General features: G+C 43.1%; 1 protein-coding gene across 1 annotated transcript in view; it reads left to right on the top strand.

The window, feature by feature from the left end:
* MORN1 (MORN repeat containing 1) overlaps positions 1–24218 on the top strand; it is a 1183152-nt gene that overhangs the window by 755033 nt on the left and 403901 nt on the right. Inside the window, exon 12 of the mRNA XM_078640924.1 lies at positions 23803–23879. Coding sequence (XP_078497050.1) covers positions 23803–23879 — 77 coding nt within the window. The remainder of the gene's footprint in view (positions 1–23802; positions 23880–24218) is intronic.

The raw sequence follows: 24218 nt of genomic DNA, 5'->3' as shown, positions 1-24218 counted from the left end.
CGTTCAGAATCAATCTGGCCGCCGTGTTCTGGACCACCTGCAGCCTATTGATGGCATCCTCATTGGCTAGTATCAGGAGCCCATTGCAATAGTCAAGACGACTTATTACAAGGGTCTGTACCAGTGTCTTCCTATAGATGTCAGGTAAAAGAGGGAAGATACGTCTGAGTAAGCCAATGGTATGGAAACAGGCTCCAGCAATCACGTTCGCGTGATCCTTTAGGGTTAGATTTTGATCCAGTTTCACTCCTAGGTTTTTTATAGTGGATTTTGGGGAAGGTACTGGTCCCAGGTCTTGGGGCCACCAGTCGGGAGACCAGAGCATGCTAGCTTTACCAAAAAGCATCACCTCTGTCTTCCCGACATTACACTGGAGGTAGTTGGAGGCCATCCAGTTAGAGATGGCCCTCATGCCTTCCGCAAATTTTTCCCTAACATTAGCATTGAGGGCATGGAAAGGGAAGAGGAGTTGGGTGTCGTCGGCATACGACACTGGTGTGAATCCGTACTTCCTCACAATCTCAGCAAGGGGGGCCACATACACATTGAACAATGTGGGGCTTAGGCATGAGCCCTGTGGCACCCCTTTGGTGAGCTCCCTAGTGATGGAATGATAGGGGCCCAAGCTGACAGATTGTGTACGCCCAGATAGGAAACTCTCCAGCCATGCAAGCGCCTGGCCTCTAATGCCCACTCCTTGAAGTCTGTTCAACAGGATTTTGTGTGACACAGTATCAAAAGCTGCTGACAGGTCTAACAGCACCAGAATCATTGATCCTCCTCTATCCTGTGACATCTTGATGTTGTCGGTCACGGAGAGGAGAGCAGATTCGGTGCTGTAGTTGGGCCTGAACCCAGATTGAGATTGGTCCAGGCCCCCTGTCGCCTCTATGAAGCTGGAGATCTGAGAGTTAGCAAATTTCTCAGCCAACTTAGTCAGGAGGGGCAGAAGAGAGATGGGGCGAAGGTTGGAGAGTTCCGTCCAGGGGGAGGTGGTGTTCTTGCGTATCGGATTCACAACTGCCTCTTTCCACTGTTGCGGGAGTTTACCCTCTGTGAAAGAGAGATTGAGGATCTTCATGATGATAGGACATAGTAAGCTGCTCAGGTTATTAGTTACTCTGGCAGGGAGAAGATCCCGAGGGGAGCCAGATTTCACATTACTCAGGAGGGTAAGTATATCACTTTCTGTGACTTCTGGGAAGACTTCAAGGGTCTCGGTAGGAATTTCTTTGCACAAAGTGCTAGGGACTTCCAAATTGTTAGGATGCTTGATAAGAATTTTATTGTAAATGGTGTCTATTTTGTCCTCAAAGAATGTGGAGATGTTGTTACACAACTCTTGTGTGAAAGTGTCAGAACTTTCACAGGCCAGGGGGTTGGCGAAGGTCCTAAGAATTTTATACAGTTCCTTAGTTGAGTTGGCCGCTCCATCAAGCTGAGACAACAGGCAGGCTTTCCTTGCCTTTTTAATGTTTTTATGGTAGGAGGATAAAGCCTGCTGATAAAGTTCTTTGCTAGCAAGAGAGTGATTTCTCCTCCAATGTTTTTCCAGCTTCCTACATTTTTGTTTCTCCAGTTTCAATGATTCAGAATACCATGGTTCTTTATTGGTGGTCAGAGGTTTTTTGACAGTCTTTTGAGGGGCTAGCAAGTTGGTAATATCCAGAAGGGTGTTATTTAATTTGGATAGAGCCACTTCAACATTGTCAGAGTCAGAGATTGTTGGCTCTCTCCAGAGTTGTTTAAAGGAGTCCAGAGTAATTTTATGCCACGACCTTTTGGTAATACTCAAATTGGCGCAGCGGTCCGGGGGTTTCTCAAGTAGTAAAAAGGAGAATTCCAGCAGGCTATGATCTGACCAACTGATGGCTTTGGGAGGGTGGCAGTGTATTAAAGGGTGATTGGTAAATATTAAGTCCAATGTATGGCCCTTTCTATGAGTGGGGCCACAATTTCTTAAATGAAGACCTAGGAGAGCAAGGTCAGCTAGGAGGAGTTTAGTGTCAGGGTCGTCTACAACATCTACATGAAAATTAAAATCACAGAGTAAGATAAAGTTTTCTTTTGCTCTTAGGTGAGGGGCTAGTATCTCGGTCAGAGCAAGTGAGAAACCTGCATTGGAGCCCGGGGGTCGATATACCAGGGCACCTTTCCAGTGTTCCTTAGCTCTGATATTGATGTAGAAAATCATTATTTCCATGGTGGGCAAAATAACTTGCTCCTGGACCGTGACATGGAGATTTTCTTTAAAAATGATGGCTGTCCCTCCACCAGTTTTTATAGGACGATCCTGCCTTAGGATTTTGTAACCTTGAGGGATCCCCAGAGTTATTGATGGGACCGTGTGGGGCTTCAGCCAGGTTTCCGTGAGGAAACATATTTCGGGCTTATGGCTTTGAATAGTGTCCCATAACTCAACATAATGTCGGGGAAGGGACCGGACATTTAGAAGGAAGCTTTTCCAACCTGTAACTTTAGTGATAGTACTGCTAGCCCTAACGGAGCCAATTACAATGGAGTTAGAGGTGGCTTGGAATCTGCATAATGGGCAAGAAAACGGGCCTTCAGGAAATGGCCAGTTATCGCTTGCACACCTTAATTGACCTTTGGGTTGAAGGGCTAAAAGGGACTGTGGGGTGTACCTGATACAGGCATTCCTCGTAGAGGCCATAGCAATACTGGTTACCGGAGTGGGGAGGGAGGCCCCTGGTCCCGTCGCGGACGGGCGCAGACGGGCTTCTCTCTGGCGCGTCTCAGGCGCTTCGCTGCGCGCGACCGCTGCGCGTTCACTGCGACGAGGGGGCTATGTACTCCTCAGCATGCAGCAACTAGAGCGCTAACCGCTCGCTGCAGGCGGAAGTGACCTGGCTCTGCCTGACCCGCCCTCCGCTCTACGGCACTGGTTGCCGAGTCGGACCGAGGCGGGCAGGACGAGTGATTGAGCACAGGTCGCTATAGATGGTAAGATTAGTAAATATCGCCTTCACAGCAAATTCGGCGCTATTAATGCAGTGGGACAGCTAAAAATCTGATCTGCGCTATAACATCAGCGTTTTCAGTTTTTAAAATCAATGGTGCTATTAAATCAGCGTTTGTACTTTAAAATCCAACAGTGGGAGCTACACAACAATTCACAGGCAGCACAGTGTTAGAAAATCACCTGAAGCGCCAGCGGATCGGGAGACACTGCCACTGTCCTCCCTACCGCGATGCGCCGCCTGCTCCTCGCTGCCTATGTACTCCTCAGCATGCAGCAACTAGAGCGCTAACCGCTCGCTGCAGGCGATCCCATCCACTCTGAGTTTTGCTTTCTCCAGAGATGACTTAGGATATCCTCTCATCTCAAATCTTCTCATACATTCCTTAGCTGCGGCCTGAAAATCACATGCCCTCCTGCAGTTTCTTTTTATCCTCAGAAGCTCACCTTATGGTATTCTTTCAATAGTTCTTTCTGGATGGCAGCTTGCGGCATGTAAAATGGAGTTCCCTGCGGTTGGTTTTCTGTGCAAAGAAGTGCACAGTCTGCCAGCCGCAGGGAAGCCTTTCAGGTCTAGGAAGTTCACCTCTGTCTGGCTAATCTCCCCTGTCAGTCTGAGGTTCAAGTTATTGTTATTAAGGATGGTAATGTATGCCTTGGCTGATTCTTCAGTGCCCCTATAGACAATAAATAAATTGTCTATATATCTGCTCCAACTCACCACCTTATTGGTCCAGTCCGAGTTCACATCCGCCCAGGCCACCTGCTCCTCCCACCAGCCCACGAAAAGGTTCGCGTTGCTGGGGGCTAAGCAGGTGCCCATCGCGGTCCCACGGATCTGCCTAAAGAGTTGTTCCTGGAAGAGGAAGATGTTATTACCCAAACAGAATTTGACAAACTCCAATAGCATTACATTGTGTTCCATCCGATTAATGGGATTAGAGTCAAGAAAGCATTTCAATGCCTCCATACCCTGCATATGATCAATACTCGTATATAGGCTGGAGATGTCTGGTGTTATCATTATCATGTCCGACTCCCACTTTAGTGTCTCAATTTTCAGCAAAAAGTCTTTTGTATCCTTAACGTATGATTTCAACTTAGTTACAAAACTGAAAAGGAAGAAGTCCACAAACCTGGACATATTTTCCGTGAGGCTCCCCACTGACGAAATTATAGGACGGCCTGGTGGACAGGTTGCGTGTTTGTGCAACTTCGGTAGGTGGTAGAAAGTTGGTATGCGAGGATATTTGCATTCCAAATATGCATATTCCTGTTTATTCAACATACCTCTGTAGTACCATTTGTTCAGCATCATTCTGTAGCTGTGCACACTCTCATCGAAAGTTTTCTTGGTCACTTTTATGTAGCTGGTAGCATCCCCAAGCTGCATTAGGGCTTCCTTAATGTAGTATTCCTTAGTCAACAACACCACATTGCCGCCCTTGTCCGATGGCTTGCACACGATGGTTTGATCCTGTTTTAGATCAGTGATTGCTTTCCTGTGGTCCTCCGTGTTGTTGGATCTCATTTGTGATCTATTCCTTCGATGCCTTAATTTTAAGAGTTCCTTGATTGTCACATCAGTGAAAACATCAATGCAGTCTGCCGGCATCATTGGATAAAATTTAGATTTCGGTTTAAAAGGACTTCCTGGATTGATTTGTGTAATTCCAGCTGTCCTTATTTACATTTTGTATCCTGTGTGCTTCTGGGACTGTTGAGCAAGGCTGCCCGGCTGAATAAAGTATGCATACACACCTGTGCGTGGCTCTCCATGTTTGGAACCTTTGTTTGTGATGCTAATTGAAGTGCGGCCCTCCCGGGTCGCAGAGAGCCCCCCCCACCCGCGGAAGAGCGGGTCCGTGGAGTCATTCACACTTCGGACAACGGAACGATGTGTGTTAGGCGGGGAAATTTCAGTCCTGCGGCACTCCTGCTAGTCACACAGCTCCACTGTGGTGATTGAAAATGTTTTGGATTAAGGTAGCCGCACTTACCTGGGATCAGGAATGACACGAACTCAGTAGCTCAGTTGTGTCTTCGTCTGTTCCCTGTAAGTCCAAACTAAGGAGAGAGTTCCTCTCTAAGCCTTGGTTTTCCCCTAAACTGGCTACTCTGAAGCATGAGTGCAAAACAGCTGAGAGAGCCTGGCGGGCCGGGGGCTATCGCCCAATTGATAAAAACTCTCTTAGAGCTAAACAAAGACTCTATTATACGGCCATCGGGGAGGCCAAAGGCCAGTATTTTGCTACGCGTATTGAATGAGCTAAAAATAACTCCACAGAGATCTTCTCTATTGTACAAAGCTTTTTGGCTCCCAGCGCACAGGCGGCTGCTGCTCCGGTTTCTGATACTTGGTGCAACTCCTCGGATAAAATAACTAGCATCCAAGATTCGCTATCCATCTCTCCTGGGAATCCCGATGCGGCGTTTTCCTTTTTGGTCAGCAGGGCTGAGCCACTCTCTACCTTCTCAGAATTTAGGCAATTGGATTCTGCCAGCTCTCTCAAGATTTTGAAGGCCCTCAAGTCTGGCTCTCCTAATGATCCCTGCGCTGCCAGGCTCTTGTCGGATCTGGCTGACACTATAAACACTGAAGTGAATTTTATGATCAATAAATTACTTTGCATGGCTTGTGTGCCTTTGGCTTGGAAACATGCCTTGATTCTTCCTTTACTAAAGAAACCCTCTCTGGACCCTTCATTCCCGGTAAATTACAGTCCTATTTCGTTGCTTCCTAGCTTAGCAAAAGTCTGCGAAAAGGCGGTCACTTTCCAACTCACCAATTTTGTTGAGGATGAAAATAGGCTTCATCCGGCTCAGTCGGGCTTCCGTGCTGCACATAGCACGGAATCAGCGCTGCTGGAGGTCACTGTGACTATTAGGGCATGTTTGGATGCCGGCGGGAGAGCTGCACTGGTGATGCTTGATCTCTCGGCGGCTTTCGACACCGTACCTCATGCCTTGCTTCTTAATTGTCTATCCGCCATAGGTATCTCTGGCAGTGCCCTGCAATGGATTGGCTCCTTCTTAGAGGGCCGTCAGCAGCAGGTCTGGCTTCCTCCGTGTGCCTCTGTGTCCATGCCTGTGACTACAGGCGTGCCTCAGGGTTCATCACTTAGCCCCCTCTTGTTTAACATCTATGTGACTCCGCTGGTGGTTCTGGCGGAGTCACTTCAGACAACGGAACGATGTGTGTTCGGCGGGGAAATTTCAGTCCTGCGGCACTCCTGCTAGTCACACAGCCCCACTGTGGTGATTGAAATTTTTTGGGATTAAGGCAACCACACTTACCTGGTATCAGGAATGACACAGACTCTATTCACCAGCATGCACCGAGCTTACACGCCCGCTGGGTGGAACTTCAAAAGCTGGTGAAAACGAGCGGCGGTATTCTGCCTTTCTTCATGCTGCCAGTACCTGTGACCAAGAGCGCAAGGACGCTCGAAACGCGTAAGGACTTTATGGCATTTTGTATCCTGTGTGCTTCTGAGACTGTTAATGAAGACTGCCCGGCTGAATAAAGTATGCATACACACCTGTGCGTGGCTCTCCATGTTGGGAACCTTTGTTTGTGATGCATATATATATATATATATATATATATATATATATATATATATATATATATATATATATATATATATATATATATATATATATATATCCAATACAATCGTTTGTTGAAAACAATCCTTGAAACAACGAAGTCCCAACCACTTCTCCAGTATTCAAGTGTGTTTATTTAGTTCAGTTCTGGTCAAATCACTCGAAGCGTGTCGAAGTACAACTTCTTCCTCACGAGAAACACACTTGAAGACTGGAGAAGTGGTTGCGACTTTGTTGTTTCAAGGATTGTTTTCAACAAACGATTGTATTGGATATTTGGGGCTTGCGACCCCGTCAGAGCCCACCGCTGCAAGAGGCTTGGATTACTGCGCGAACTGCAGGCTGTGGATATATATAATATATATATATATATATATATATATGTATATATATATATATATATATATATACACATTCACTGAAAAGAAACAAAGGTTAGGGACGTTATAGTTAGAATCAGATTTCACTTGTACAGAACCATAGAAATGTAACAGTTATAGTTACCTGAGCTTACTATAACTTACGCCTCGCAATGCACAGCTTATGACCTCATATATTATATAACTCATGACATGATCAGTGATATCACTGAAGAAATTAATGATGGCATCTTAAATTACATCACTGATTGCATCTTAAATGACATCACTGATGACAACATCCAGTGATTGTGAGACTTTACGGATAGTTTCTCAGTGTTAAAAATATATACTAAGGTACTCCAACAGTAAATTAGTATACTTAGTGTGCTATTAATGAGTGATACTATTTCTAAAATATATTACCTGAGTAGCTGTGTGTATCTGGTTTTGTACCAGTAAAATCAGAACCTAACTATAACGTCCCTTAGCCTTTGCTTTTTCATTGAATTTCTAAGGTTATTTCAATTTCTATTTACAACCCACAATGTCCCTGTAACCTGTGTTTTTTTCAGTGAATTTCAAAGGTTTTCTAAATTCCATGTCGAAAGTATTATGTCCATTTGTTGTTTAGGTTTTTTAGTTAATTTATGGGGTTTATTTATAACACTAGGTGCCCAATTCCATTGCGGTTAGGAAGGCCTCCTAACAGCATTTGCTCTGTCCGAATTGGATCGGGAACGGGTCTTTCTGACTTAATCAGAAAGGTTTCCAACCAACCGAGTACGATGCGAGTTAGGCGTTAGGAATATCCCAATCTGAACCCGACGGCATTCGGGATGACCGAGCCGTACAGAGCAGAATTGTACTTCTCTACAGGCCGCGTTTCCAAACAACTGAGTACGATGCTGGATTCGGACAGCCTTTTCAAATCATGCTGTCCAACTCGAATCAGCAGTCAGAATCGGACTTTGGGGGCCTGTAGCGGCCCCCCTGCACCCAAAATCTTCCCAATCAGGGCCCTGGGGGTACCCATGGGTCCACCCTTACCAGCCATGCACAGTGTGGCAGGCTTCATGGGTGCCCGATTTTCCCCAGCCACCCCATTCTTCAATAGGAGCCTATGCATTCGGTCGGAACATAGGCTCTCATTGAAGTCAATGGTAGTCCGACCGAATCGTATCTGGAAGCATTCCGGATGCATCATACTCGGATACGGACTCTCCCCATCCGAGCCGGTCAGAAACCATTCCCAAACCGATTTGGTCAGAATGATTTACGAACTGCATCGGAATCGGCCACCTAGTGTATTACCATTGATTTTTAATGTGGTTTTTATTTGTACTGTAGACATTTTTTTTTATAAATATACTTATAATACATTTAAAAACATAAAAATCACCTATGTAGTTAATGTAATTAAACAAATTTTATTTTTCATAAATATTTTTGGGGTACTGTGGTACCTTCGTGGGTCCCTAAACATAGAAGGGCTACTACTCTAAGATTTTTAATCCAGATCATGTGATCGGAGCAAATCAACAAGTCTGAATCTAAGGGCATTACTGTTATGAATCGCCTGGGGGGTGGTGCCAGCAGAGGGGCTGGGATGGGAATAGTCTCATATACGGGGTGTAGACTGCACACAGCACCGGTAAGTCACATGGAGGTGGAGGCTGCATTGTGAAAGGGTTTACAGCAACCCCAAGGCCACTGATCTGCCTAGAGCACTATTTAGCATGCTTATATGAGCCATGGCAATGCATCTCCACCCACTAAGATCCTGCGCCCTAGTGCGCCTGAGGAAGAGATCTGGTGTCCTACAGCAGATGGCTTGGTGACTTGGGACCGCTAGCCCCACGTCAGCACAATGCCACAGAAAACAGGATGACTGGCCACCCTCTGCTGTTGTGCTTGGCTTAACCTATGCTCCAAAATGTTATCACATAGGAGAATATAGCAAACAAACAGTCTCAGACACTTTACACATGTCTATTTCAAAGTGGGGTGCTTTGCTAAAACAGTTTCTATTGACTTAAGGCTCAAAAGGAATGATTACAAGTAAAACAAAGTGCCGCAATAATGCTGCAAAATTTCTATGTTTGTGCTGCAAAATTTGCAAATCTATGCCTCAATATCCTGGGAGGTCTGGCTGTACAAATACACAAAAGATAACATAAACGTAAGTTTCCCCCCAAAGTGCATTAGAGTTTCACTCAAACCAACTCCTGATCCTACCTATATTTTTCTAAGTCCTTCCACCCCAGACCTCTTCCATAGCCTTTGTTAGAGCACAAAATAAACTTCTTGGCATATGCGAGAAACATGATTATACCATGTCTAGATCGTTTTTTTGACCTCTCAGCTACAAAAGAACATTTATTTATAAAGTTTTATAAAGCGAGAACTTGATCCCGAAGGATATCAGAGCGCTTTACAATTTGAGGCAAAGGTAACACATCAGAACATTAGTCTAACATGGGGAATCTAATGGGACCTAAGCCTTACCAACTGCTATCATCCATCCAGCACATCCCTGACTTACAAAATCTTTGATGTCAACCTCCCAGGGGACTCGCCATTCCCAAGTGTATTACCGGTGTGAGCAGTATCTGCCCTGCAGTACTGGGGCTTTTATTATGTTGTTCTGTGCTCAACTACCTTGTTTTACGACTGTGAACCGAAATATGTAAAAATCCCAAAATATCTGGATTGCACACTGTAACGTACATATCTGCAGGCCGTACATATCTGCAGGCACGTACATATATCTGTAAGCATGGAGTCAGAGTCGCCAGTGCCCTCCTCCTTCTGGTTTTGGACACTTCCAGCAGTTCATAGTACAACATATTTTGAGTGTCTTCGCATTTATTTCTTGGGGCTGGGTCTTATTTATGTCACTCAGTTTTTCCCCTCAGTGCAATTTGCGTACTGTGTGGTCATCCGCACACTTTGTGAGGGATCGCCCAAGCAGCTATCAGGTTTTGAGCTGGACCACCATGATGGTCAATGCTACAAAGGCATGTTGGATATAGTAGCTAGAACCATTGTTTGGAAGTGGTCTTCAGGAGACTTGCATACATGTGGCCTTCAGTTTTCTGCAAGCTCATACATTTGACACTTGTCAACTTGTCCTTCGATGAAAAGCAGTTTTTTGAGAAAGAGGGCATGAATCATTAAAAGCATTAATAATAACAGGCCTCCCGTTAGGGTACTGTGTTTAAGCAAACTTCAGGATGTACTCCAAAGGCATAGGCCTCCAACACAGTCACAACAGTTGTATTTCAACCCCAGGTAATGGATGCCATTGTGTGGGTGCCGGTGGGCCACGAGTGCTGTGTGCACACGATCTCATCAAAAACTTCTTTAATCCTCACCTTTGGGGCTCAAACTAAAGGTATTCTTAGAGAATTGACGAAAATAATCCTCGGTCAAGTGGGTCAGTCACAATATTCTTCAGGGTACTCTTTAATTTTCAAGCACTTTCCCCAGGTTAGACATTTTAGATTAGTGTGTTTAGGAAGGAAAGGGTTCAAGAAAAAAAAAATTTCTCCTGCAGTAGATTCCAAAATAACGATATTTCCCATTTTCTCTGCATTTTCCATTTCAATGTTTCTGTTTATTTTCCAGTGCATTTGTTCAGATGTTTTCTGATGGTCCATCTTTGAATTCTAGTTTAGAGGGAGGGTAGGTGGATCCCAAAACACCTTAGTGGGAGAATAGACACATTCGTGCTATACTCATTCCAGTACCTTTCTTTCCATTATTAATACATTGCATTTCTGCTTCCCAAATTCCAAGAGACTTTTTATAGGCCCCTGTGAGTAAAAACAGCAACAACAAAAAAGAAAGTCGTGTTCTTTCGAAACTTACTGGAAATATTAGTGGGATATCATTCCAGGATTGCTATGAACATGACATTTCAGGATAGGCGAGAATGCTTCTGACTTCCCTTTTGATTGATTGAGGTGAAAGTCTGGGGATTCTTCACCTTCATCAGGGTCAAATGGAAAAAAATCCCGGCTCTCGAAATTCAGTGACCTGAGCCTACACATATACTTGTCCTCAGAAAATGCAAGGAGCCACGTGATCGGTATTGTTCCAACAGAATCACATAAACGTTTAGTGGATCCGATCTGCCAACTTTGAAAATATTTTTACTGTGAGAGGAGGGGGCTGGTAACTAGGTTGAAGGCAGTTCTTTAAGCCCATCACACCTGGCCAGCTATGGAAGGGGCATGGCTTAGAACTCAGGACCGTCCCATCTTCCATCAGAAACAAATAACAAAGACTTCTGAGACCGCCACTGTCCTCATAGTGAGGTTGCAAAATGCCTGATGGATGCCGGCAGTGCATAGCCTCTAGACACAAACTGGAACCTCGATCTTTAGGGGTTTGCAGCTCACTTTGTGCACACCATGTGAGATCAGCTCTTCGCAGGGAGCCCGTGTGAAGAGAGCCGATGTTGTGTGACACTTGGTGGCACTGTATGAGTTGGCAGGTCTGATGCATGCCACTTGCAAGAGATACTGCCGTCCCACAAATCAGTGGATACTGAGTGACGAGAGAATACCCATTTATTTTTTTAATATAAAATATCTTCTGTAATTTTTTGAAAAAGAAAAACAATACAACATCGAAAACATACAGTATCTTTGCTGCCATAGGTGCACCCAGACAAAAACCTGTAATTTTATATTCAGGTCAATCATACGGCCTCGACCTGTTTCTGGGTGATCAGGACTCTCAGAAGGAGTTTCCTTATATCCTCTCCCGGCATGCAAGCAATAGGCTCTGGCACTGATCTTATCACGGATAGACTATTACAACGCGCTTTACTTGGACATCAACAAGACTGCGATAGCCAAGTTGCAGCCGGTTCAAAATGCAGCAGCAAGACTGGTCCTTGATATTCCAAAATATCAGTCAGTCTGGGCAGGGATATCCAAGCTCCATTGGCTACCTGTGAACAAACGCATTATCTTTAAAGCTTTATGCATTGTTCACAAGACATTGCATAGCATTGGGCCTGGAGGAATTAAAGCCATGTTCTAATGGTATATTACCTCCAGACAGATCCGATCTTCTAGCCATAACCGAGTAATTGTTCTTAAATTCTGAAAGGCAAGGTTGAGAGGTAGAGCCTTCTCTGTGGCTGTGTCAAAGCTCTGGAACTCCCACCCCATTCAAACTTGAGCCTCCAGGCCTATACCTCATTCCGTAAGGCCTTCAAAACCTGTTTCTTCATTCTCTAATGGAGACTCCGGGTCCTTGAGATCGTTGATATCTACTTCAGCCTTCCTTCCTTTTCTCAGGATTTACCCTTTGGCGCTTTGGTGCCTCTGGGCACTGTTGCGCTTTATAAATCTTTTTAATGTTTTTTCATTTTCTTTCCCTGAATCCAGACATCTCTGGACATGATTTATGGGAATGGGCAGCTCGGAAGTTTTGTGAAGCTTAAACAAAACTCTACAGCATGATGTCCCATCCATGGTGGGCAAAACATCTGGCTCCAGGTTTGGAGAAATTTTAATTGAGCTGCCTTTGCAAATTTGAGGAACTGCGTCCTTCGTCATGAAGTAAGAAATTCCCAGAATTTACCTCATTGCGATGGCTTAATTAAAAATTCACTCAGCCTCAGTAACTAGGGCCGAAGCCAAATTAGTGCATGTTGGCATTTGTTTATTCCTATGAAAAGTTCCACATGCCTAGGGCAGGTGGTAAGTCTGCTAAAAACACGAAATCACCAAAATGCATTTTCACGAGCAAAGACCAGAATGACCGCACGATGTGACATCATTCAAGTGATAAACATATGGACATCATAATGGTTCTTTTTTAAAATTATTAGTATTACTATTAGTATTGGTACCAGTATAATAACAATAATAAAAAAAAATAACAGAGATGACCTGTAATGTGCAGCATAGGTGGGGCAGGCACCCGCACACTCTCTTTCACACAGCACATACATACTCACATCCAGCATATACACACCCATTCACGGCATGCACGCCCGTGCGCACAAATACACAAACATTCATACATACACACATGCACGCACCAAACATTTGTAAAAAAGTAACCGAGCCGCAGCAGTGATCTCAGGTGGTGGGAGGGAAGCATTTTTTGTTTCCTGGAGATTTGGGGTAAGGAAATGATTGAAGAAAGGTCCCACCACCTACGCTCATAGGCTGGCCTCACCAAAGGTTAGCCAATGAGAGAGGGGCTTCCTTACCTCATCACAGAGGGGAATAGGATCAGCGGGAGTAGCTGCCCCCACCCCACTCTGAGACCAGAGTTACTGATGGGCACTCAGTCCTGTGCAATTCAGGGGTTTTAAAACGGAAGCACCCAGGTACAAGGCAACGAGTGAAGCTGCTCCCACTAGTCATGAGAAGTGGGCTCACAGAAGACTTTGCCAGCTTGAGGAGGTCACCCACATCTTCAGCCTGGCAAATTTCGGCTCAGGCAGCCAGGGGCCTGCGCATTTACCACATGTACTTCACCTGGCTTCTTTGACCCGAACATGAAGAGTGTCTAGTCTGTCAGGTCAGCCTGACAGACACACTTCCTGTGTCGGAAAAAGGTGGGACCCCTACACCCTTAATGACCAGCCACAGCTGATATTAAAAATAATAATAATAACAACAATAATAATAACAACAACAACAATTATTCGTATTATTCATTGGAAGTAAGTATACTTTTACTGAAGCACTTGGCCTTAGGAACGAAGCACCATTAAAAGAAAGAAAAAAAACAAAGTCAGTCATACAGAGCCATCCCACAGAAGAAAGTGGAACGTGTGAGAGTAAGGGAGATGTAACTGCACATTAGAATACTAAAATGTTTGAAATACCATAGAGGTTTAATGGGAGGTCATAGCAAAGCTTGGACCCAAGGCTGGACTGGCCGTAGCTGGCACCAGGTGTTTCCCGGGTGGGCTGGAGGGGTGGGGACGGTTTTCTGGCCATGGGGGTGGGGGAGTTGTTTTTGTCACTGGGGGCCAGTTTTGCAGCAGTGCTGCAATTTCGGCCCCCTGTAACAAAAGCGGGAGAGGTGCTTTGTACTAGCCCCTCCCCCCTACCCACCCCTAGGGCCAGTTGAACAGCAATCTGCCGGGGCTGGTTGCTGTTCCCAGTGCGGCCCTGCTTGGACCCCATCAACCGGAAAGCTCTGAATTCGGTTCTTGCCTGTGTGAACTGGCTCATCTCCACGAGAGAGGCACTCAATGGCAAAGGTCTAACTGACCTTTAGGGCCCACCAGGCTAGCAGAAAAGTGGGACAGGTAAAATAGACCATTTTGTGAGTTGAGCAGAGTGCTTTCAGATAAATCCTTTCTCTGAAGGGCAAACGTTCAGGCTTGTCTCCTTTCCAAGACTTGGTGGAATTTGCTGAAACCATTAACCAATCTTTTAGCCATATGCTGAAGTCAATGGAGCTTCGAAATGGGCTGTTCTGGAGGACCTAGGGAGACTGCATTACAGTAACCTAAATTACGCAGGTTCTCATCACCAGTCTAAACTTCGTGGGAAATCACCTGCGATGGGTACCCCTCCACATGGAATGTGGCTTCTATGCGAGGGATTTCATGTGATTCAGGCTGACTAGATTTTCACTGGGTCAAAGTCCGATGTGTCATTCACAATATACTGTCAGAGTACTAGTGTTCCACAGTACCAAGACATACATGCAAGTCTAGCTATGTGTTCATAGGTCAATAAATGTGAAAAGGAGAATTCTCGTTAAATGTGCCTCACTGCAGCAGTTTGACATTTGGCCATGTCTCCCGCCTAAATCAAGCCCACTGATGTTGACATTTCCAATGTTAGCCGTACGAAATAACAAGAGATGAGTACATGTGCTCTCTCACGCCACACTCACACCTTACATACCTATATTGCCCCCCAAGTGACTCTGGTTATCCAGAGATAGGCAGAGTGACCATTCAACTATACCCATATAAGGACACCCAATAGCACTGAGCATAGCTGTGGCTTACTGAAGGGACATGTTAGATGCTTTCATTGCACTGGTACTGCACCTGCACATTCACCAGACCAAGTATGGGAAACCATAAGGGCCTGTTGCATCTTCCAAACCATTGAAGTACTGTGTCAAGGGGCCATGTCAGGGGAGGTGGAGGATCAAGCTGAAATCACCAGTGATGATGATGAACCTGTACAGGATGGACAAGGCAGACAAAGCATTGATGAAAATGCTGAAGGCATACTTGATAAGATCATCACCCATCATTTCTGATATCCAGCATGCAACAATAACTTAAGCAAAACCAAACACTTCTACGGTAACATTGAGCAGGACCACTGCTGAACATGTGTACATTAAGTTCCACTACATGACTGATTGCAGGTTTACACATCTTTATTTCTTACTTGGATCCTGAAATGGATGTCAAAACTACTCTATGGTTGATCCTCTTCTACCTTACACCAATTTGCCCTGGCATGCATTCCAACCTAACCCCAATTAACTTTGATCCCTGGCAGCCTCCAAATCTGGCCCCACCCCTACCCTCCATAGACAGATCAGAAACCTACACTATGCGAACACTACCTCTAGACACCCAGCTGCACAGCTGCCCACACCTGTCATGAATGCTAAAGTTGTGTAGACCCTGGGGGGACAATATGTTATGTTAATAAAAATGTTATGTTAATAACATTTATAAAAGCGCACGAATACCTCATGGTGTCTTGGCGCTGAGGACCACAATAACCTGCTGTGCACCTAGCCCTGGAACAGCCAGGTATATGTATGGTGTGAGGCGCCAGCAGGGCTTAGTGAAGTCCAATACCAATTCTAACACATCAAAACCTACATTCACAGCACCATCTGCCCACACCATCTTTTAAAATGCATAGATAGGTGTGACAAATAAATGGGGAAAGGGGAGACGAGAGAGAGATACAAAATAACAGGGTCTTTGTTTCTGCCTATTAAGACAGCCTGATATGTCTAGCTATACTCTTTTATTTCAGATTGACGTTACCTAAGAATGTAGAAGGGTCTATTGGCAGATTGCCAGAAATACAAACTCTTTACTTAATTAAAATCTTTACCTATTACTAGTCACCTGGATAATAACCATCCAAAAATATACTGCTACTTTGGATAATTGATCATGTGATACGCTACATAGAAAAGAAAACATTACGTTTTAAATCATGCGGTAAAGTACTAATTTACCATTATTATTGGAAGAGTTACCTGAGTCAGTAACTTAACACAACACTAGTTGCCTTCACTGGAGTTTCAGGAATTGTATCGAGAAAACACCAGATATTACAAGCTTTATATAGAGAGCAAAATGATGAGAACACATGCCAAGTTGTTCCCTTAGAAGTTAATCGTTTGTAAAATTGCCTCAAAAGCTTATATACAAAGGGTTTTCGGATCATAACCATGAGAATGAAAGAGAGGAGAGAAACCCATTGTTGAAATGGAATTCAGCAAGCCAGAAAGAGTCCAGCCAGTCATCACCCTAAGAGGCTAAACGGTAACGCAGAACTTTTTCCAACACCTACTGAGTTCTATCTGTCTGGCCATCTGTCTGAGGTTGGTAACTAGGTGACAATTGAAATTTGAGAGACAAACTGTGATTCCCCTGTCAGAATTAACAATGAGTCAGAATTAACAATGAGGTTGAACTACATTTTGCAAGAAAGAATAAGCAACATCTCAAGCCGTAGATTAAATCATTTTAAAGGAACAAAATGAGCCATTTTAGAAATTGATCCACTACCAACAAAATTGTGTTAAACCTCTTTTTACTTTAGGCAGCTCCACTATAAAATCCAATAAAACACTATGCCATGGCTGGAGGCGCAGGCAAAGGTTGTAGCAAGCCTACTGGTCATCAATATAAACTCTTACATTTTTGCAGATACATCACATATGGCTGCAAACTCCTTTCCATTTTTAGACATGTTTGTCACCAAAAACACTGTTGTAGCTGAATAGTATTCCTTTCACCAGGATGACCAGCCAATGCAGATGGATGACACCACTTCAATACTTTCTTTTTAATACTTTTAACAGGTATGTACACGTTTCCATCAATCATCTAATTTCCATCAACCATATTTCCTCCCTGAGCCTTTATCCACTCTCTATCTTGGGACTGATATACCTTTGACAGCTCCTGATAAAAATCCCCTGATAAATTCCAAATAATTTCATCACGAGGTATATATAATCAGTGGTAGTACAGGAGGCATCCCATCAGCTACATAACTGTGGTGCAACCACTTATCAGCCTTACTATTCTTGCACCCCGTCTAAATCGAATTACAAAATCTTAGTCACCAAAATATAAGTCCACCATAACTGTCATACTGAAAATGGCTGTGTGGATTTCCTGAACTGCAAATTACAGTGGTCAGAGATAAGAGTTACAGTATGATGAACAACAATTATATAGTGTCTCCACTTTTTAAGGGCAGTTACATTGGCCAATGGCTCCTTATCAGCAACTGAATAATTGTGCTCAGCGGGAGATCATTTTCAGAAAGCCACTGGATGTAACTATCCTGTATTCACATCTCTTTGAGACAAAACTCCCCCCAGTTCCACCTTAGAGGCATATGCCTCAACCAAAAACAGTCTAATAGAGTTTGGATAATGAACAATGGGAGCAATTGGAGTACTGTTGTTTAACTGGTAAAAAGCTTCTTCATTCCAAAAAATTGTACACCTTTTTACAGTAATTTAGTAATAAAAGTAAGTATGGTGGAAAGTGATTATAAAGCATCTATAAAAATGTGCAAATCACTTAAAACATTGGACTTCTTTTAGAGACTCAATTTGACTGATGAACTCTCATGGGAGTTCATTTAGGCCTCCATATCCTTTCCTGACACTGTTGTTTTTGAGCACCAATCGTTAAGATTAGACCTATAAATCAGTGGATGTGGAAGGGCTCATTAACCACGAAAGATAGGACCTCATTTAGCGCTTCTCTGAAGCCATGGTAAAATGCCACTGCAGCGGCCACATCAGTCCAAGTTGACCATTTTTTAAGGTTCACCGGACTCTAACGAGGATGTGGGAAGAATCCAAGCATTATAATGCATCCTGTCTTTTATGGGGATTATTGATGTTGTTCAGGAACAAGTGCTCTTATTTAAAGAACGGTGTGAGTATGAATGTATAAATGAGTGAAATTAGGGCTTATGGGTATAGACACTGTAATTAATAAATCAAGAGAGTCATTATATTTAGTCTAAAGCTATTTATAAACTGCACACAACAAGATTCCTTAAGTTATTGCCTGATGTGTTTATTAAAAATGTAATTTTATTATAGCAAGCAATGTAGTTCGTTATTAAATCAGGTTAATTAGCAAGCACACTGACATAGGATCTCCTGTCAACAAAAAGTTCAAAGAGCTCTCAGAGGAGAGCTTGCCAAAGCAGTAAATCTCAAAGGTCTCAAAGAAACGATTCCAAAGCCAAAAAAATCTAAAAGTATAAGGTCTCAGACAGAGAAAATATATCTGATAGCAAAGTCTTCAAAAAAATTTGCCTCATAAATTCTAAAAGTCTGGCTCATCTCCAGATCACACGTCTTTTTATAATGAGTTGGATACAGATGGTACACTCATTTCATAACATGACATTACACAGAAGCAATGTTTCAATTTCAGTAGACAATCAAACTATTAGTTTCTATGAAAACCCTTCAACACCTACTTCCTATTACAAAAGCCTATTGCTTAGGGCAGTGCACAATTAATTAAGAATGTGAGCTCACGGATTATGAAATATAGGAACAATAGCTTGCTTTAACTACAGTGCACAGCTTCGGCTAAGCGACCTTGACATTGTAACATTAAGACATCTATTCCACTTTCCACCAGAGCAGGTTAGATTTATACACAGAAACCATGGCTAAAGATGTATTTTAGCTGAATTTCTGAAAAGAGAGAACGACATATTCACATAGAAAGTTCGTACATATAAAATAAACAGAGCTGTGTGATTTCATACATGTCACAACTGCAATATATGTAATTTGGGACTCAACAAAAGGCAAAACCTACATTTAGAGACTGAACAACAGGTAAAAATCATAACTTGGCTCGATTGCAATAGCATATTTTCCTTCTATATGATTCTTTCTCCTTTCAACCTACCAATCATTGATAGCACGGTGAGACCCCTCTAAACCAGAATTCCATAACACTACAGGAACATTCCCAAATGTGCAACTGGAAACCTTTTAACTGATTGTTTTCATAATGTGCACCCTCACAATAAATAATTTTTCTTTGCGGGAATAGAAGTCATTATCAAGCTCCATAGGAGTGAAAATAGGAGCTCAGATTCTGCAGAAGAGAAAGTGAACTGATCTTCAGATATCACACTGTAAAGAGTGGGCTCAATAAGGATGCTGAAATGCATCCCTGGTTTCTTTAGGAATAAAGAAGTTGCAGTGCAGTATTGACTACGTGAGAAATAACTTTGGCCTAGTCATAAACATGTAATGGCTTTCTTCTCATTTTGGTTCAATTGCTTATTTTAACTCCAGTGGTCACAAATGATTCCTTACACCAAGAGCAGTGATGGGTTATTCTAAGGTACATAGTTCAGCTGTTCCAACATAATTAGTCTTACTCTTTCCTGACTCTTTCATGATATACCTCCCATGAGGCTGGTACTACCTGTATCTTTCAACTCCTTGAGGTGAGCTCTAATCCTTTCACAACTGGTGCCAATTGGAGACTCTTTCCAGCTCTATTTAAGTTTTCTATATGGTGTTAACTTTATTATTGATTACAAGCAACTCTCAACCTGTCAAATGCTAGTTCCATCACTCACGTCACTTTATTTTTTTCTCCTTCTATGTATTCAAAATCAATACATTTACTAACTCACATACTCTGGGTTTACACTCCATCAATTACAACTATTTAAAAAGAACACTGACATTTTCCGACTGCCCTAGGAGATAAGGTGTCTCCATTATCCAGAAACATTCCCCAATATTAACGACAACAGCCTTTCTCCATTACGGCTATTCTTCACCTCCAAGATGGTGCCTACAGTCCTTAACTAATCAGTTTAGCTTCCACTTCTACCGGCTCTCCTACTCTAGATGGCTACACCCTCATACACTGGTTCCTTTCAAGTAACATGGACACTTCAGACCCACCCTCCACTATTCAAATGAGGCGGACGCAATGGCGCTTCTGATATGGGCGCAGCGACAAAGATTACTAACCGACCGCGCCAATAGTTGCCACAGTGTTGCTCCATTATGAGGTATGACTCCACCACTAATGGTCCTTGTGTTTTCAGTTTGACACCTATATAGCCTTAGGAACCTCGACATCCCACGAGATCACAGGAGCACCTAGTGTAACAGATTTAACATACTTGCTTTTACTAAACCAATGGGCACAGCGTACTTATGACCAAACGGAATTCTGAGGAGACCGACACTTAGCGCAACAGATCAAAGATATTCACTGTCACAGGGACTTCTCCACTTATGAAGTCTAGTTTCAAAATCAACAGGTGCAGCGCACCTATGACCGCACAGAATATAATGACTTTGGTTGCACTAAATAAGCCATCATAGTTAGTACTCCCTACTAACACAGTAAAACACCATATAGAATTTTAAAAACAAAATAATCGAGACAGATATTTTCCACTCACCTTGTCACTTTTCTTCTCTTCTTTTCCTTTTCTCTTTTGATACTGTTGCTCCTAAAATTGTGCATGGCATGATGCTACTCCAGAATCTCTGGTGGACGATTGACATTCCTTTTGGACCTGTATGTACACATTTTGTTTTCTTGATGAACAAACATGTATTATCCCTTTTGTAATAACCTGAACCATATGGAGTTCATGTTTTCAATGTTCTTTCTTATATTGGGTATGAACAGGTGAATTGCTCTTAACAAACACCTACTTATACTCTCTCACTGATTTTGTTATTTTCCCTTAATGGCGACTCATTTTACTGGTATTGTGCATCTATGTATTACATATTATAACTTTACTTTCGAATGATGCAATTTGGGATTGGACTTGACTTTCATTTGATTAATCCTCTGATAATGATATGCTAGTAATTTGCTTTCCTTTGGGTTGTGTACACTGACTCCTTTGTTCTTTTGTGTTCCTCTGTACTTGTTGCATCTGGCCAAACAACATGATTATCTTCGGCATTCTTCCTTCCCCTTTCATCCCTTTTCTTTTTCCCTTTCACCCTTTCTTCTTTATATTTTGTAATTAATATAATTTGTACTATCAGTCTTGAGAAAGCCCCAGGCCTGTGCACCGAGAAGGGGAGGAGCATGTGTTGGCTGTTTTTCTGCATTGCTCTGGAAGAACTATTCCGGACTATCAGAACAATAGTAATAAAAAAGTATGAAAACTCTTGACCACTTTTTTTTACCCAACTTGGAAATACTATAAATCCAGATGATCTAGTTTTCCAGCTCTGTCCTTCATCCAATCCAAGTCTCTTGTTTCAAAGGGTTAGGGGTTTCCCATTTGGACACCTGGATCCAATTGACTATCAACCTTTTAACTAGGACGGATAACTATCTGGACTTATTATCCCTTTTTTCTTTACCTGCATAAAAATAAACACTTTTTTCTTCAATAAATGTGAATGATTCTCAATGCAGCAGGATTCGGCCTAGTTATGATAGCTAATGCACTTACATTAATAATTTATTTCTTAAACATGAAAACTCTTTTACAACTACATAAGTGGATTTCGTAAATTATTTTGTATAATGAGATATGTATTTCGTATTTGTTGAAGTGAGATGTAAATAAAGCTTAATGAAGGATAGTGAAAAAGAATAAAAAAGGATTATGAAATGATTTATTGCATTTTGTGTCATAAACCGCGTTGATGCTAAGCGAAGAGGGAAGCAATAGGTGTTAGATGTATAAGTGACGTGGTTGTGGGAGGCCTATTTACCACAATCAAAAGGGCCGCCTTTAAATCTTCTCTAAAACTGTGGTAAAATGCTGCTGTAGCGGCACCATCAAATCAAGTGTCTTCTGCCACCAATTGTTGGTAATAACCGGTGAACTTAATTAGACCCTTCTTTTTGGTGTAAGGTGAATAAACCCGAAAGAACTGCTGCTTGAGCATTGCTTGCCAAATATTGCTGTGAACTGTTATACAAAATAACATAATTGTAAGGCCTACGCCTTTGATTTAAAATTAGCGGGGTGTACCACGGTAACCGTTTTTGGGGAGATATGATAATATGAACATTACTTTGACTTGATCGGTAGAAAATTGCTGAGGTTTAGACAAAACAATGTTAATTACATTGAGTCATAAATGAGTGAAAGCTATAAGGGTCTCCTGAAAACCTTTCAGCTGGGCCATACCCATAATAATGAAGGGGGATGCAAAGAAAAGGCCAGCATTGAGCTATTTCCACCAGGACCTGGCTGAGTAGGTTGACTGGAGGAAGCCACAGTATTCCACTTATGCAGGCAGCACCCAAAGGGTTTACCACTACCTCCTTATCAATCTTACCAAGTGGGAAGTCCTCTCTTGCCAAGCAATTTTAGGATCATCTTGTATCTCAGTTATCGCTTGTGCCATTGCCTGCAGGGTATTGACTTCAGACCCTATTTTGGGGGGGTAATACCTGCCATGACCTAAATTCAGCGGTGTTAAGTATGCCAATCCTCGTCCTCCCTCTCTGGATAGGGTCATCCCCTTCAAGGCTTGTGAAAAGGACCTGACCTGGAAGTGGTACTTGCTATGGTCGGTTCTATAGTGGCTGGTGCAGCATAATTGATTTGTCTGGCCCTGGAAGCATTTCTGGGCATATCTGTATTATCCTCTGCCCTGTTCTCTAGGTTCTTCAAGTTGGATGTTATTGTGTTTTTTTCCCGATGTGTCTGGTGTCCGGACAGTAGGCTGTGGTTTGGAAGCTTGTGTATTTGTCTGTGTCTGCAAGTGACAGAAAATGACTTTTCAAGAAGTTGGATCTACTTCCTGCTCAACCCTGGTAATGCATTTCACGTTTTCGTGCTTTTTTTTGCACTCGCAGGATAATTCCTGGTAAGGTAATTCGAGGTCTGGTACATCCGCATTCGGTATTTCTAGGGGAAACAATTTCAGGCACAAATTTCCCAGCCAAGCTAATTCCGATCCCAGAGATACCGGTTCATTCCCAAACGTGAGGACCTTGCTGAATGATTGCAATTCAAGTCTTCATAGTTGGAATTACTGGCGAGAATCTTTCATTCGGAATAAGGTCTGGGTTTATGGCCCCATTATCACTTAACTTGTAAAGGGGCGGGCCCAAGTGTAAAGCGTTCCAATTTCAGCACCCATTACAGCAAAACACAGACAGGAGGCCCCTGTTGTACGCACGCATGTGCGTTTCTGTTGTTTTTTAACAGACACAGCTATTAAGAATCCCAAGAAGTAAGAAAAAGCAGAATAACAAATACCTGGGAGGAAATATGTCACAGAAAATGACTGGGAGAGTGACGTCTGGTGAAAGAAATAAACTGGTCTTGGGAAGCAATGTGTCTTTGCTCGAGGCATAGTGTCATGCGGTTCTCTGCCTCGCCGTGTACACATACACGCGCTGTCATGTCTTCCGCTGTAGAAGATTCGAGATAATTGCCCCCTCCAATGTGTCGCATATAGAGCCTTCTGCGAGGCGCTCGTGGACTCGGGAATCAAGTCGAAAGCACGAGCTACAAATTGAAGTAAAATACACTTGAAATTAAAAGCCGTTGTTGTCAGCCTGCCTTGATAGTCATACGCGTGTATATAGTCAGTGTATATTTACGTCTGTTTTCCCTTTCCCTCCTACTCTAGAAAGCCGGCAAAAAGCCAAGTGCCAGGATATCAGCGGAGAAGTTGACAGTCTCGCAGGAGAAGATGGGAGACAGCAGGTAGGTGTGAATCAGAATTTCTTGCTGCTCGGCTGGCGCTGCTTTCCATCTAACACACTCCCCTCGGATCCCCGCAGCAAGAGACTCCTTCCTGGCAGGTGTTTCTATTCTGAGCACTTGCCCTCTTTTATCCCACCCTGCCCTTGGTGTATACGTCCTGTGGTGCAGTCTTCCGCTTCGTGCTGAGCAAAATCTACTTTAGCATCATTTTGTGTTTGATTTAGAATGCTTACTGAGTGAGGTGTGTCAGGAATCCATATGGTAAGCTTTGAGCATATTCACAGTGGGCGCGGCAGTTCCTTGATGCAATAGTTTGCACAAATATCTGTACTGCTTTTG

Source organism: Lissotriton helveticus, chromosome 5_1 (assembly GCF_964261635.1).
Source record: "Lissotriton helveticus chromosome 5_1, aLisHel1.1, whole genome shotgun sequence".
NCBI lineage: Eukaryota > Metazoa > Chordata > Amphibia > Caudata > Salamandridae > Lissotriton > Lissotriton helveticus.
The sequence above is the reverse complement of the archived record's forward strand: the minus strand, read 5'-3'. Positions and strand labels throughout refer to the sequence as shown.